General features: G+C 48.6%; 1 protein-coding gene across 5 annotated transcripts in view; it reads right to left on the reverse strand.

The window, feature by feature from the left end:
• NAV2 (neuron navigator 2) overlaps positions 1-17,200 on the reverse strand; it is an 830,108-nt gene that overhangs the window by 465,649 nt on the left and 347,259 nt on the right. For all 5 annotated transcript variants that reach the window (XM_078684226.1, XM_078684230.1, XM_078684229.1 and 2 more), the window contains exon 3: positions 881-933. In XM_078684226.1, the coding sequence (XP_078540352.1) occupies positions 881-933 (53 nt within the window). The remainder of the gene's footprint in view (positions 1-880; positions 934-17,200) is intronic.

Raw genomic sequence — 17,200 nt, forward strand, 5'->3', positions numbered from 1 at the left:
GAGAGTGACAGAAAACAGAAGGTGCCGGGGCACCACAAACTCACTATTTGTAAGAGTGACGGAAAACACAAGGTTCCGGGTGACCACAAACTCACCATTTGTGAGAGTGACAGAAAACAAAAGGTTCCAGGTGACCACAAACTCACCATTTGTGAGAGTGACAGAAAACACAAGGTTCCGTGGACCACAAACTCACCATTTGTGAGAGTGACTGAAAATACAAGGTGCAACAGCACCACAAAGTCACCATTTGTGAGAGTGACAGATCACCATTTTTTAGAGTGACAGAAAACACAAAGTTCCAGGGGACCACAAACTTACCATTTGTAAGAGTGACAGAAAACGCATGGCACCAGGGCACCACAAACTCACCATTTGTGAGAGTGACAGAAAACAGAAGGTGCCGGGGCACCACAAACTCACCACTTGTGAGAGTGACAAAAACACAAGGTGCCAGGGCACCACAAACTCACTATTTGTAAGAGTGACAGAAAACACAAAGTTCCGGCTGACCCCAAACTCACCGTTTGTGAGAGTGACAGAAAACACAAAGTGCCAGGTGGCCACAAACTCACCATTTTTGAGAGTGACAGAAAACACAAAGTGCCAGGTGACCACAAACTCACCATTTTTGAGAGTGACAGAAAACACAAAGTTCCGGGTGACCACAAACTCACCATTTGTGAGAGTGACAGAAAACACAAGGTGCTGGGGCACCACAAACTCAACATTTGTGAGAGTGACAGAAAACACAAGGTGCCAGGGCCCACAAACTCACCATTTCTGAGAGTGACAGAAAATACAAGGTGCCACAGCACCACAAACTCACAATTTTTTAAACTGACAGAAAACACATGGTGCCGGGGCACCACAAACTCACCATTTGTGAACGGCTCTTCGGACACCCATTGATGTCTTCAATTCTCTCGTTGGCTGAAAGATAAAGAGAGCATATAAGGTGGGGCAAGGATTGAGGGCAGCACTTTAATCATGCACTTTGTGCTGGACTTCTAGACTTAATTCTTTCCAATGCCAGTCCAGTGAGAGCAAAGGAGCAAGGTGTCAAGGGTGCAGAGGGATAGCCGTGGGAAGACTCACTGCACCATCCCCTCACAGGACGGTGAACACCCCCAAGGGACAACTGGGGATGGCATGCAACTATGGGGGCATCAGACCAGCCTCATCAGCTGTGGTGCCCTATATCTCGGCTGAAGACCATCAGAGGCCACTAACAGGTAACAGGCATTCAGTCACCTTCCCAAACCCGTATAGGGCCAGATCTACAAAGCTTTTTTTTAAGTCGCAAACAGCCCGATTTGTAGACTAGGACCGTTTGTGACTGCAAAAAAAAAATGTTCAATGTGAAAAAAGAAAAATTGTGATACAGTAATTTGTTAACTGAATCAAAATTTGGGTTTGCGCTTCGATATTTGGAAGGGGTGTTTTTAGGGCGTCCCTTCCAAACATAGATTTGCAGTAGTATGTTTTACTGTTTTGCGACCGAATTATGGTTGCAAAATGTTAATTTTTTACCAACTTCTGAAAGGTAGTGGTAACCCTCTGCAAATGGGAACGGGTCCCCTTCCGCTTTCAGAATGTTAAAAAATAAATATTTAAGAGCAGGCCACAGAATACTGTCTACTCTTAAAAAAAATCATTTTAAATGGTTCATGTTTTCCTTTTTAAATGTATCCTGTTCGCTTTAAGGAAAATGGGCTGCATTTCAAAGATTTTTTTTTATTTTATTTAAAAGCAATCACTGGAATGGTGGTCTACTGACCCTAGCAGGCCACCGTTCTTGTGATGGCTACCATTCCTAAAGGCTCGAAATAGTGGCCTACCTCATTAATATTCATGAGGTAGGTCGATTTGCGATCCACTAGCTATAACTATTTCAAAATTTCAAGTTTAGTACATTAAGAATAGCGAATCGGTAAAAATCACTGTTTGGAAATCGTTTTTCTTAGTATTCGTACACCTGACCTTAAATGCTTATCAAAACACAGGTGTTCAACTTAACTCTAGGCTGACACCCACAACCCCACCCTCTATGGGAAACGACCTGTCAGTCCACTGTCACTCCCCGGCTGCCCTCCGACACTGAGGAGTGTCTTCCCTCATTTCATTTTACAGTAACATCTTTCAATCGTGGGCCACGGGAGAGCAGGTCCAGTGGTGACCTTTTACAATTAGACACAAGTGGTCCGATCCTGGCTATCCCGTTTCACCAACCTGTGTGATCTTGGGCACTGTTTCCTCAATATATATGCCGACATTGGAGCTGCAAAGGAACATGCTAAACCTCTTCACATACATAACTGAAAACAGCTGGACATTTACATTACAAAGGACATCCCTTGTTCGTCAAAGAAGCCGAAGGGTCGAAATGTAACCAATATATGTATATACTAACAATACGACGGTGCAGAGTTGAAATGGCAGGGTCATAGCGTAACAGAACTGCCCATTTCAAGCGGCTTGATACCCAAGAGAAAATGGGCTTTGCTGTCCCTTGGTGCCACCTCGGCGGTACCGTAATCACGGGCTTGGTCCTGGTACAAATGCCTAATAAAACCCACGATCCAGCTTTGCATCGGTGCCAACTTTGGACAGATCCCCCTCCGGCCCTACAATTCCCCCTCCGAGTACCCGAGGCGGTGGCGCCTAAGGACAGGGCATCAACGGTGCCCCGGTGCCAGAATAGAAACTACAATAGAACATGCTGGCCAGGTCTCTCCTGGCAGCAACCACGAGGTGCCTGAAAAGCGCCCACACCTCGTGCCCCGGGATTAAGGCCAGTCCTGGCGCCAAGGTCAGCGCCCAGCGAGCTGCTCCTCGGGAGACTCCTTCTTACCTCTCCTTTGCACCTGGCACAGGTGGCACCGGCCGGCTCCATCTCCTCATCGACTGGCTGAAAGGCCAACACATCGCTGCCACGAAAAGTCATTTCACCAAACCCCGTGCCCTGGTCGTTGTGATCAAACCCCGTCTTACACTGGTGGCGGCGCCTCTGGAAGCGGCGGCTGTGTTTGTTCTTTCAAGAACTGCTACTCTCTGTGTCAACAACACGTTACAGGGGCTACAAACAGCCCCAGCGGGCGAGATGAAGGCTGGCAGCGCGGGTCAGCTTCACGAGGTTTGATCCAGTACTTGAACCAGAAACGCGGGCTCGTGTCGCTGCACTCAGGAGGAGCCCCCCCGCCCCTCCCCCGAGGCCTGTCTGGTCCCACGCATGACAATAGTGCCAGGGACCACCCTATCCTGCCTGATTCACTATTAACACTAGTACCAGGGACCACCCTAGCCTCCCTGACTCACTATTGACAATAGTACCGGGGACCACCTTAGCCTCCCTGCCTTACTATTGACACCAGTACCAGGGACCACTCTAGCCTCCCTGCCTCACTATTGACACCAGTACCGGGGACCACCCTAGCCTCCCTGACTCACTATTGACAATAGTACCGGGGACCACTCTAGCCTGCCTGATTCACTATTAACACTAGTACCAGGGACCACCCTAGCCTCCCTGACTCACTATTGACACCAGTACCAGGGACCACCCTAGCCTCCCTGACTCACTATTGACACCAGTACCAGGGACCACCCTAGCCTCCCTGACTCACTATTGACACCAGTACCAGGGACCACTCTAGCCTCCCTGCCTCACTATTGACACCAGTACCAGGGACCACCCTAGCCTCCCTGACTCACTATTGACACCAGTACCAGGGACCACTCTAGCCTCCCTGACTCACTATTGACAATAGTACCGGGGACCACTCTAGCCTGCCTGATTCACTATTAACACTAGTACCAGGGACCACCCTAGCCTCCCTGACTCACTATTGACACCAGTACCAGGGACCACCCTAGCCTCCCTGACTCACTATTGACACCAGTACCAGGGACCACCCTAGCCTCCCTGACTCACTATTGACACCAGTACCAGGGACCACTCTAGCCTCCCTGCCTCACTATTGACACCAGTACCAGGGACCACCCTAGCCTCCCTGACTCACTATTGACAATAGTACCGGGGACCACTCTAGCCTCCCTGCCTCACTATTGACACCAGTACCAGGGACCACTCTAGCCTAAAGCGCCAGGATGCCCTTGGTGGTGACAGGTTGCGCTATATAAGTATGCCACAATACAATACAAAGTACCAGGGACCACCCTAGCCTCCCTGACTCACTATTGACAATAGTACCGGGGACCACCTTAGCCTCCCTGCCTCACAATTGACACCAGTACCAGGGACCACTCTAGCCTCCCTGCCTCACTAGTGACACCAGTACCAGGGACCACCCTAGCCTCCCTGCCTCACTATTGACAATAGTACCGGGGACCACCTTAGCCTCCCTGCCTCACAATTGACACCAGTACCAGGGACCACTCTAGCCTCCCTGCCTCACTATTGACACCAGTATCGGGGACCATACTAGCCTGCCTGCCTCATAATTGACACCAGTACCGGGGACCACCCTAGCCTGCCTGCCTCACTATTGACACCAGTACTGGGGACCACCTTAGCCTGCCTGATTCACTATTAACACTAGTACCAGGGACCACCCTAGCCTCCCTGTCTCACTATTGACACCAGTATCGGGGACCACCCTAGCCTCCCTGCCTCATAATTGACACCAGTACCGGGGACCACCCTAGCCTCCCTGTCTCACTATTGACACCAGTATCGGGGACCACCCTAGCCTGCCTGCCTCACTAGTGACACCAGTACCAGGGACCACCCTAGCTTCCCTGACTCACTATTGACAATAGTACCGGGGACCACCTTAGCCTGCCTGATTCACTATTGACACCAGTACCAGGGACCACTCTAGCCTCCCTGCCTCACTATTGACACCAGTACCGGGGACCACACTAGCCTTCCTGACTCACTATTGACACCAGTACCAGGGACCACTCTAGCCTCCCTGCCTCACTTATGACACCAGTACCAGGGACCACTCTAGCCTCCCTGCCTCACTATTGACACCAGTATCGGGGACCACCCTAGCCTGCCTGCCTCACTATTGACACCAGTACCAGGGACCACCCTAGCCTGCCTGCCTCACTATTAACACCAGTATCGGGGACCACCCTAGCATGTCTGCCTCACTATTGACACCAGTTCCAGGGACCACCCTAGCCTCCCTGCCTCACTATTGACACCAGTACCAGGGACCACCCTAGCGTGCCTCCCTGCCTCACTATTAACACCAGTACCAGGGACAACCCTAGCCTCCCTGATTCACTATTGACACCCGTACCAGGGACAACCCTAGCCTCCCTGACTCACTATTAACACCAGGGGCCACCCTAGCCTGCCTGTCTCACTTATGACACCAGTACCAGGGACTAGCCTAGCCAACCTGACTTACTATTAACACGAGTACCATGGACCACCCTAGCCTGCCTGACTCACTATAAACACGAGTACCAGGGACCACCCTAGCTTCACTGACTCACTATTAACACCAGTACCAGAGACCGCGCTAGCCTCCCTGACTCACTATTAACACCTGTACCAGAGACCGTGCTAGCCTCCCTGACTCACTACTAACACCAGTACCAGAGACCGCCCTAGCCTCCCTGACTCACTATTAACACGAGTACCAGGGACCACCCTAGCCTGCCTGACTCACTATAAACACCAGTACCAGAGACTGCCCTAGCCTCCCTGATTCACTATTGACACCAGTACCAGGGACCACCCTAGCGTGCCTCCCTGCCTCACTATTAACACCAGTACCAGGGACCACCCTAGCCTCCCTGACTCACTATTAACACCAGTATCAGGGACAACCATAGCCTTCCTGACTCACTATTAACACCAGGGGCCACCCTAGCCTGCCTGTCTCACTTATGACACCAGTACCAGGGACTAGCCTAGCCAACCTGACTCACTATTAACACGAGTACCATGGACCACCCTAGCCTCACCGACTCACTATTAACACCAGTACCAGAGACCACCCTAGCCAACCTGACTCACTATTAACACGAGTACCATGGACCACCCTAGCCTGCCTGACTCACTATAAACACGAGTACCAGGGACCACCCTAGCCTCACTGACTCACTATTAACACCAGTACCAGAGACCACCCTAGCCAACCTGACTCACTATTAACACGAGTACCATGGACCACCCTAGCCTCACTGACTCACTATTAACACTAGTACCAGAGACCGTGCTAGCCTCCCTGACTCACTATTAACACTAGTACCAGAGACCGTGCTAGCCTCCCAGACTCACTATTAACACCAGTACCAGAGACCGTGCTAGCCTCCCTGACTCACTATTAACACCAGTACCAGAGACCGTGCTAGCCTCCCTGACTCACTATTAACACCAGTACCAGAGACCGTGCTAGCCTCCCTGACTCACTATTAACACCTGTACCAGAGACCGTGCTAGCCTCCCTGACTCACTATTAACACCAGTACCAGAGACCGTGCTAGCCTCCCAGACTCACTATTAACACCAGTACCAGAGACCGTGCTAGCCTCCCTGACTCACTATTAACACCAGTACCAGAGACCGTGCTAGCCTCCCTGACTCACTATTAACACCAGTACCAGAGACCGTGCTAGCCTCCCTGACTCACTATTAACACCTGTACCAGAGACCGTGCTAGCCTCCCTGACTCACTATTAACACCAGTACCAGAGACCGTGCTAGCCTCCCTGACTCACTATTAACACCAGTACCAGAGACCGCCCTATCCTCCCTGCCTCACTATTAACACCAGTACCAGAGACCGTGCTAGCCTCCCTGACTCACTATTAACACCAGTATCAGAGACCGCCCTAGCCTCCCTGACTCACTATTAACACCAGTACCAGAGACCGTGCTAGCCTCCCTGACTCACTATTAACACCTGTACCAGAGACCGCCCTATCCTCCCTGACTCACTATTAACACCAGTATCAGAGACCGCCCTAGCCTCCCTGACTCACTATTAACACCAGGGGTCACCCCCACCCTAGTCTGCCTGTCTCACTTATGAGACCAGTACCAGGGACCAGCCTCCCTGCCTCACTATTGATGACAGACGCTCCCCTGTCACCGGGAACGGAGGCCCAAACCTTTCCAGAATATCTGGAGACATTCAGGACGTAATAATGACAGAGAGAGGGCAAATATTAACGGGGGCGCCTCTGCACCTGTCGCCGGTGAAATACCACACGTGTTTACAGGCACTCAGAAGGAACTTCACGACGTGCAGACGTCAGGACGTGCATGTTCAGCCGGGGGAGTTAAGGGTGGGGGCGGCAGATAAAGCTCCCCCCCCCCCCCTTACATCAAACACCCGATGGAATGTCCCTAAGAAGGACGAAGTTTCGTAGATACGTCACCAGTTGTTTATGGGCAGCGGTGTTGCTGTATATACACAAGGTGTCCGAGGCCTCCCTACAAACCAGCGCAACATCCCGCTGAAGAGTAAAACGTCATTTCCTGTTGCATACCCATTCATGCTGCTCACAGCTGGGGTAAGACTTTCATACATAAGGGCGCTGGCAAGAAACTCCGAAGTTATATGTGGGTCGAAGCAGTGACACGAGGCACAAAAACACACGGGTTTAGCATTAGCAACATAAAAAAAACTTCGGAGACTCCAGACGCTACAGGGAGACCTGGTCCTATCAACTGCGAGATTAAGCACGGATTTCTGCTGCCCTAGCCAAAGTGGCATTGACCACCGAACCCCCTTGGCCACCGAGGCACTCTGTGCCGCTGCCCATAACTGTGGTGCCCCGTACTGGCCCAGCTGCACCACAACACTGCATATTTCCCTCTTTGCCACAATGCCCTACAATCTACTACATTCCAGTTGTGTCTTTGCACTCTTTCTCGTCACCGGGCTGGGAGGTTGTTTAACGCACTGATGTGCGTTTTAAAAAAACATATATTTTTTTTAAAAGACTGGGCTACTCCTGAACTTTCCTCGAATATATGTTATTTTATGACACCCTGTTCTACAATAATGCCCAGAATGCTGCACCTGTATTCTCCAAAGTGTTAGATTATGGGTGTCCAGCGTAGGTCCAGGAGGGAATGATCCAGGCTAGGCTTTCGTTACAGCCACGTAATGATGGATACTCAGAGGGACTCATTTACATATCGTGGACAGCGGGCATGAATCCGACCGTCCTGGTGCCTTAAGGGTGTGAAGTACAGTCCGCACTTGTGGACCGTATTTCCACATCAGGTGCCTAGAAGTCTCCCCCAGATATTCCGTCTCTTTGGCTTAAAACGGCCCATGCAGACCTTGCCCCGCGCCCTATCTGGAATATCTTTGAAGCCGCCATCTTGTAGGGAAGGAGCAGCTGCAAGAAAATCATCACATGCCCAAATGTGAACCACATTTCTAACTCCCACCAAAAAGTAACAAATGCTGCATTTTCCCTATCCGTCCCTCGCTTTCCTCAAAGCTCCTCATAAAAACACAAAGCTGCCCCAGGCTTCCTTGAGGCAGGCCTGAAAAGGACACCTTGAGGATAGTGACACGTTGCTGAAGGTAAAACACAAAGTCGCGAGCCCCTGAGATATTTGCATAGCGCCTTCAGACAGCCATGGCCTCTGTGTGCCTCTCTCCAAGCCAGCAGTAAACAAAGAGCCCCCACCAGGAAGTCTGCAGGGCGACACATTTACAGCCACGGGCCTCTATTTAACTCGAGCTCTTCCCTGCCCGCCCTTCCTGCACTGCCTTCCAGGTGCAGAGAGTTAACTCGATGCTTTCTTAGAATCCTTTCAGCTCGGATCAGCCTCATCCCCATAGAAAGCACTCGGGTTCACACGCCTGGGCCCTAATCCCATGAAGATAGAACATATCTGGGAACAGGGGAAACCCAAGTGGGAAGAGGTGTAATCCGGTGGACTTTGGTCCTGTCACTAATCCCACAGCAGGCACCGGCAGTGACAAGGCAAACTTTAGTGCTGCCCTGTTAATGCAAACCTTCCTTTGTGCTGTTATTGCAACAGATGGAACAGAGGTTGAAACTTCGACACAAGTTCAAACTGAGACTTTAAGGCCTTGGTAGCAAGTACTATATCAAGAACAACATTTTATCACGTTTCCGTTCTCCACTGTAGGGTGGCGACCCAGCTACAGGTCACTATAGGCACTGTCTCTGGTCCTGAACTCTTCACCTACAAACCTTAGTTTTGTAACTTGATTAGATTAATGACAGTAAATAGGAATTAACAGTACCAAAATGCAGCATTCTATCTATCTCAAGGGTCCAGGACTGGAAACAGTGACATAATTATGACCTGGGGAGGGGCTCACCCTAATCCAATGCTGCACCGCAGAGATTAAAAAAAAATAACGGAACAATTAAAAAAAAAAAAACTTCTCATTCGAGTAAAAAACACATCATAACTGGCGACCTGATTCTGTAGAATGATACAACCTTCTACTTCGAGAAATATATCTGTATAACACAACCACCTTCAAACAATGTCTAAAGACATCCAAAACTGGACAATTTATTTACTTGTTTATTTATTTATTTACTCATTTCCTCCTCCAACCGCTAGCGTTATCAATAATTGACAACATCTTTGAGTGTGAAAGTCACTTTCAGGTCATTCTGTAGGCAATAGCCCAAACAGCATGGCTTTCGGAGAGTGCATTGGTTTAAGACCTGTACTTAGCCTAAAAGTAAGCTAGAGAACATTAAGAAACAGGACTCGAATGACTGTTACTAAGGGGTTTCTCGTAGCAGGTCAAGGAGAACCCATGGAAAGGCTCGCCAGAAGTCTTATTAACCCATGTGCACACATGCCTGTACCAGAAGCACACAGCGGAAATAAAAGCCCACCTCCATTTAATAATTGATGACCACCATCTGTTTCCTCGACTGTGCATATCTTCAGACACCCAACGTGAGTCTCCCCCTCTTGACTGACCGTCACAGCTTCTTTATGAATGAGGGTGAGTTCTGACGCGGAATGGCTGAGCGGATACTATGCTGACAGTTCTTGCCCCATCTCTGCAGGTATTAAGGTTTAGCAGTCAATGTGTCCAATTTGTTAATTATAAATGATACCATGAGGGTGCTAGCTTGTTGGATATTAAAATACTCTACCTTGGGTCGTATCCTTCCCGTAGAAGCACAAAGGGTCAGTTTTAGAAATCAGCAGGTACAGGGATCCATGCAAAGGAATTTCAGTAAGAACCAGACCCCTGTCTAAGAAGAACAGACTCACTACCACAGAGAACTAGCGTTAAAACCAGTCTCGATCTAGAACTGGTGTAAGCATCCAACCATTATCAGAATTAGTAGTCAAAGCAAACCATTGACCAGGAATACACCAAGAACCGCACCATTCTCCACCAAAACTATTAATAAATTAACTACTGTCCACAAAAACGAACCTGAAACTATCCAAAAGAACTCCAGTAAGAACCGAGCACGACATAACTGTATAAGAACCACATCGCTCTCCAAGAAAACTATGCAGAAACCACGACCCAAACGAACTTCTGTAAGAACGGTACCACTGTTCAAGACAAAGAGTATAAGATCTGAGCCGCTGGCTAAAGAAGCTAGTTAAAGACTCAAACCAATGTCCAAGAGAAATAGTGTAAGAACCAGATTACTGTCCAAGGAAACTAGTGAAAGAATCAATCCACTGTCTAAGAGAACTATTGAAAGAAACAAACCACTATCCAAAAAACTAGTTAAAGAACCTAACTATTGTCCAATAGAACTAGTGAATCAAACCACTATCCAAAAGAACTAGTTAAATAACCTAGCCACTGTCCAAGGGAACTAGTGAAAGAATCAATCCACTGTCTAAGAGAACTATTGAAAGAAACAAACCACTATCCAAAAAACTAGTTAAAGAACCTAACTATTGTCCAATAGAACTAATGAATCAAACCACTATCCAAAAGAACTAGTTAAATAACCTAGCCCCTGTCCAAGAGAACTAGTGAAAGAATCAGACCACCGTCCTAGAGAACTAGAGAAAACAGCCTAGCCATTGTCCAAGAGAATCCGTTTAACAACCACATCAATGTCCAAGGGAAGAACTGTAAGAAATGCACCACTGTCCAAGAAAACTTGTGCAAGAACTGATCACTCTTCAAGAGAACTATGGCAAGTCTGCACCACTGCCCAAGGGGGCTAGTGTTAAAACAAAACTATTGTGCTAAACAGTGGAGTAACCTATTCACCTCTGTCCATTGGAATTAGTTAGAGAAGCAGAGTACTGTCAATGAATACTACTGTAAGCAGTGGGCCAATGTCTAGTCTTGCATGAACATGGCCGCTCCGGTGGCAGAAGGTGACTATCAGAAACACGTTGGGCAGAGTGGCACGGATTAATTAGCGCATAGAGTGACCAGGCACACAGGTAACATACACAGCACACGGTAACAGTGTAAGAGAGAAACTGGCGGTTACAACGCAAAGAATGGATCTACTCCTAGGAACGAATAGCACTCTGGGAGGGGCTGGCAGAAGACCTCCTGCTGGTGTGTTGAGATACCACCCTGCCGCAGCCTGGCTTACCTGGCCTTGGAAATGTCCACTGTAATTCACCCAGGCAGCCGGGCAATGCCCTGCTGCTAATGAGGCATCAAAGCCCATTCTTTATACATACCACTGTGCCAGGGCAGGTGAGGGATGTGCCTGCCTCCTATCTGTTTATGAACATGCACAGTTCAGCAGACTTCTTTCACAGAAGTCAAGGTCGCGGAGGGGGCTGGTAGCCATGAAAGGCCCCACAAGAAACTACTACAGAAGTGCAGTGGTTTCACCACAATCGCAAAGTATACCCTGTTCTCGTGAATCCCAGGGCTAAAACGCTTTTGGCAGAAACACCAAACAAACCATGCGATTACTATTAAAATGGATGACTGGGAACCCGTAGTATCCGCTTCAGAGGCGCTCTGATGTGGGCTGGCCTCGCCGCATGCTGGGTTTGCCCAGTGGCCACAGCCGTGTTGTCCTACACAGCCAATGACCGGCTCTCAAATTAGAGATACCACATCTTCTATGTGAAGCTCGGTTTTCAGTTCATGCAGGGAGTGGAGTTTCATGTTTTAAATGGCACCCGCCATGCTGAATGCCCCAGGTTCATTCCACCGCCACCGCTCTGAATGGAACCAGACCTCGCTGCATGAATACTCGCAGGGCCGCATAACTAGCGTGCCGCATAACTAGCGTGCCGCATAACAGGCCCCGCATGTGCACAGAACCTCTGTGAACGTGGAGGCCTTGAAGAGCAAACCACGGAGCTGGACCCTCCTTGTAAAAGATGGCGCTGGGTGGGCGCCTAATGCTTTCTTGTTATTGGCTCCCATGAGCCGCACAAGTAGATTGGAGGAGACTTGTAAACGCCACAAGACACCGTACCCTTACTTATGGGGGTACCAGAGCACATTTTAGAAGAGCATTAACACCCCATCCCCTAAAAAATGTTGCTGTTTAATTGGTGTCTATAACAGAAGGGTAAACCTAAAAGCAGGCTCTGAGCAGTGCATGGGTGTTGGTGTACAGGGATGTGCTGGAAAGAGCACAGAGAAGGCCTACAATAAGGCCTGTATTAAGGTTTCCTCCATCCTAGCTGTTCCTTCCCAGGTGTTACTCTGAGCAAAGTGCCGAGATGCCCCACGGTGATTCGAGCGCTATACAAGAATGTCTAACATAACATAACATCAATCAGCGTCTACCTGGTGCAAGAGAAGGCAAGACCAACATGGATGCATCGGCATGCCAATGCTTAAGTGCATAAGGAGAATCAAGAGCAGTATACAGAGAGGGGCTTAGGCTCTGGCCCTTTGTTCATCCTCTACTGTATGGACATGTTATGAGGCAGTAGGTTTATTACTCCACTCGTGAAGTTGTTCCATTGGTTGTGACAGCCGGGGACATTGATAACACAGACCCTGTGTCAAACACAGTAGGGAAGGGTTTTACATTGTGAACTCTGACAGATGCAATAGGATGGGTGTTATGTTCTTAACTAAGTGACAAATACAACAGAAAGGGGCTTTGCATGCGGGACTGAGAGAAACGCATCAAAGGAAGGGGTGTTATAGTGTTTAACCTTTATAAATCGATCTTTAATCCAGGGGGAAACATGGAACTCTTGTTTTCACTGCGTACAATTGTATTTGAATGTGTAAAGTTCAGTTGTATATGCGTTAAAAAAACATTTTAATTTTAAAAGCAAATACTGGGCATCGATTTAAGAACAGGTATTATGAGCTTTGAGGAGGTCTGAGTTTCTAACCGAAACCACCTCGTAAGCAAGGGTTGGACTATTCTGCTTCGCTACCCTGAGGGTCAAGAGTTAAAGAGGCGTACTTGATGCGCAGTTTGGGTCCAATAGGAAGGTGGCCCTAAAAATCACCTTAGGTGACAAGAGGTAAACGATTCCAGCTGATCCCGTTGCAGCATGCCAACATGAACTTCAGTTTAAATGCTGTTATTGCCCCATGCCCCGGGAGAGCCTCACTATGATACCCCTTGTCCCAAGGAGCCTCTATCGTGACATCACAGGCTCCAATGGCTGGTGGGTGCCTACGAGCACTAGGAAGTACAGGGGGCGGGAGCGGAGACTCTGTTCATTGGTGTGACCAGTGCTTGGTGATGCAGGAAGCACAACCGGTTCTGCACATAGTGTCGGGGTCTATGATACATGCGGTTGGGGGTGGGCTGCCAGCTGCCACTGGGGATGGGTTCTTGAAACTAAATAGATGGGCATCAATGGAAATAGATGAGTCTATTTTGCCCAGTCAAATCTTTGGATAGCTTTATTAGGGAAAGCAAACCATGATGCCTCACGAGCAGAGGAAGACAACTCCCCTCAGGAACAATGGCTGCAGAGCTGTTTGAAGAATAAGACTTGTCCATTGTTGAATAAGAACACACAGGATGTCTTCAGTCCTGGCCTCAACGAAAATATGACGGACCACTGAAGTCCATAAGGTGGAAAAGCAAAACACCCTCAACATACTGAAGAGCGACAGCACTATTACACTCATTCACAGTACAAGTCACACCTTACCAGAAGCATTGTCACACCCCGTGCCATCTAGCAGTCTCTTAGTACCAGTAGCACTCCCACCCCATTCGGAGTAACAACCAGAAGTACAACCAGAAGCATTCCAACACCCATTGCATACTAGCAGCCTCATGCTTCCGGTAGGACTCCCACCCTCTTTAGAGTAACAACCAGAAGTACAACCAGAAGCATTCCAACACCCATTGCATACTAGCAGCCTCATACTACCGGTAGGACTCCCACCCTCTTTAGAGTAACAACCAGAAGTACAACCAGAAGCATTCCAACACCCATTGCATACTAGCAGCCTCATACTTCCGGTAGGACTCCCACCCTCTTTAGAGTAACAACCAGAAGTACAACCAGAAGCATTCCAACACCCATTGCATACTAGCAGCCTCATACTTCCGGTAGGACTCCCACCCTCTTTAGAGTAACAACCAGAAGTACAACCAGAAGCATTCCAACACCCATTGCATACTAGCAGCCTCATACTTCCGGTAGGACTCCCACCCTCTTTAGAGTAACAACCAGAAGTACAACCAGAAGCATTCCAACACCCATTGCATACTAGCAGCCTCATACTTCCGGTAGGACTCCCACCCTCTTTAGAGTAACAACCAGAAGTACAACCAGAAGCATTCCAACACCCATTGCATACTAGCAGCCTCATGCTTCCGGTAGGACTCCCACCCTCTTTAGAGTAACAACCAGAAGTACAACCAGAAGCATTCCAACACCCATTGCATACTAGCAGCCTCATACTTCCGGTAGGACTCCTACCTTCTTTAGAGTAACAACCAGAAGTACAACCAGAAGCATTCCAACACCCATTGCATACTAGCAGCCTCATACTTCCGGTAGGACTCCCACCCTCTTCAGAGTAACAACCAGAAGTACAACCAGAAGCATTCCAACACCCATTGCATACTAGCAGCCTCATACTACCGGTAGGACTCCCACCCTCTTTAGAGTAACAACCAGAAGTACAACCAGAAGCATTCCAACACCCCATGCATACAGGCAGCCTCATACTTCCGGTAGAACTCCCACCCTCTTTAGAGTAACAACCAGAAGTACAACCAGAAGCATTCCAACACCCATTGCATACTAGCAGCCTCATACTACCGGTAGGACTCCCACCCTCTTTAGAGTAACAACCAGAAGTACAACCAGAAGCATTCCAACACCCATTGCATACTAGCAGCCTCATACTTCCGGTAGGACTCCCACCCTCTTTAGAGTAACAACCAGAAGTACAACCAGAAGCATTCCAACACCCATTGCATACTAGCAGCCTCATACTACCGGTAGGACTCCCACCCTCTTTAGAGTAACAACCAGAAGTACAACCAGAAGCATTCCAACACCCCATGCATACAGGCAGCCTCATACTTCCGGTAGAACTCCCACCCTCTTTAGAGTAACAACCAGAAGTACAACCAGAAGCATTCCAACACCCATTGCATACTAGCAGCCTCATACTTCCGGTAGGACTCCCACCCTCTTTAGAGTAACAACCAGAAGTACAACCAGAAGCATTCCAACACCCATTGCATACTAGCAGCCTCATACTTCCGGTAGGACTCCCACCCTCTTTAGAGTAACAACCAGAAGTACAACCAGAAGCATTCCAACACCCATTGCATACTAGCAGCCTCATACTTCCGGTAGGACTCCCACCCTCTTTAGAGTAACAACCAGAAGTACAACCAGAAGCATTCCAACACCCCATGCATACAGGCAGCCTCATACTTCCGGTAGAACTCCCACCCTCTTTAGAGTAACAACCAGAAGTACAACCAGAAGCATTCCAACACCCATTGCATACTAGCAGCCTCATACTTCCGGTAGGACTCCCACCCTCTTTAGAGTAACAGCCAACCAGACAAAGTACAACCAGAAATATTCCAACACCCCATGCATACCAGCTGCCTCATACTACCGGTAGCACTCCCAACACCTTCACGGCAAGACACCCAGAGGTACAACCAATCATAGGATAGTAGTCACACACTATACAACAGCAGCTGCACTCCTCTGTTTGTTAAAAGCACCAGCCACACAACCTTCCCAAGTTGGCACTCACACAGCATGACAGCACTGTCACCCCTCACTGACAGCAGGTGGGCTCCTTTGACAGAAGTCTAAAGCTCCTCACAGAGCAGCAGTAACACAATACCGAAGCACTCCCAACCCCCCCTCAGAAACGAGCAGCAATATGTCTGACTGACAACTGAACATCTCACCTCAGTGCCTGGGAGTTAATGCGGGTGGGGTTGTCGATTGACGAGTATGTGAACAGAAGAAAACGTCACTGGATGGATCAATAGGTGCATAAGTGCATGGATGCTTGATTGAGTGCATCCACCCACCGATGAATGACTGCATTGAAGGTTGCATCAAGGCACTTTCCGTTACAAGCCAGGCACTACCAATGCTTGTTTATTTTATACACTCTGGCCCAACAAAGATGGAAGCACTCTTGTGCACCTGGCACTCTGTGTTGTAAACCTCTGTAGAGGATTGATAATTGTAGAGTAGAAAAAAAGCTTGACATTAAATTTACAATGGCACAGGAGGGTCAGATCCGACCAGTTTTTGAAGATATTCACATTAATATACATTTACATTCCATTAATCTATACGAAACTTCTTGAGGCAGCAATTTGGTTGCTTTGATAAACTGTCATAGATAGGGCCCACTTAGATCTACAATAAACATCCCTGATTTAGGACAATGGTTTCTTGACATCTGTGCTCCTTGGCCTTAAAATGGCCCTTGCCTGCAGTAACTGTCCAATTAAATAGATCAAACAGAAGTTATTGGATCCCCCCATAGACAGCATAATAGGGCTCCTTGAGGGGATGGTCAACCCTTTTCAACAAACACATGTCTGATCAGACCCTGGAGATGGAGTTTTGCAGATGCATCTGTTGTCGCTTTCCCTCTCCGCGTAGACCTATTCTTTGGACCACGCCAGGCTGCAGCTGTTTTATATTTATCCTTGTTTGAATTCGCTTAGGATGGAAAGTTAGCGATTATTTTTACAAGTGAATCCTCGGAATAGCTCACCAGGCTGGCGGCACGTGCTACCGGAGAACTTCACAAGTCTATATCTGCGAAGGCCCCTGGGATCGCGTGCACATGCGCAGGTCACCCACTCA

The sequence above is a fragment of the Lissotriton helveticus genome, chromosome 3_2 (assembly GCF_964261635.1).
Source record: "Lissotriton helveticus chromosome 3_2, aLisHel1.1, whole genome shotgun sequence".
Classification (NCBI taxonomy): domain Eukaryota; kingdom Metazoa; phylum Chordata; class Amphibia; order Caudata; family Salamandridae; genus Lissotriton; species Lissotriton helveticus.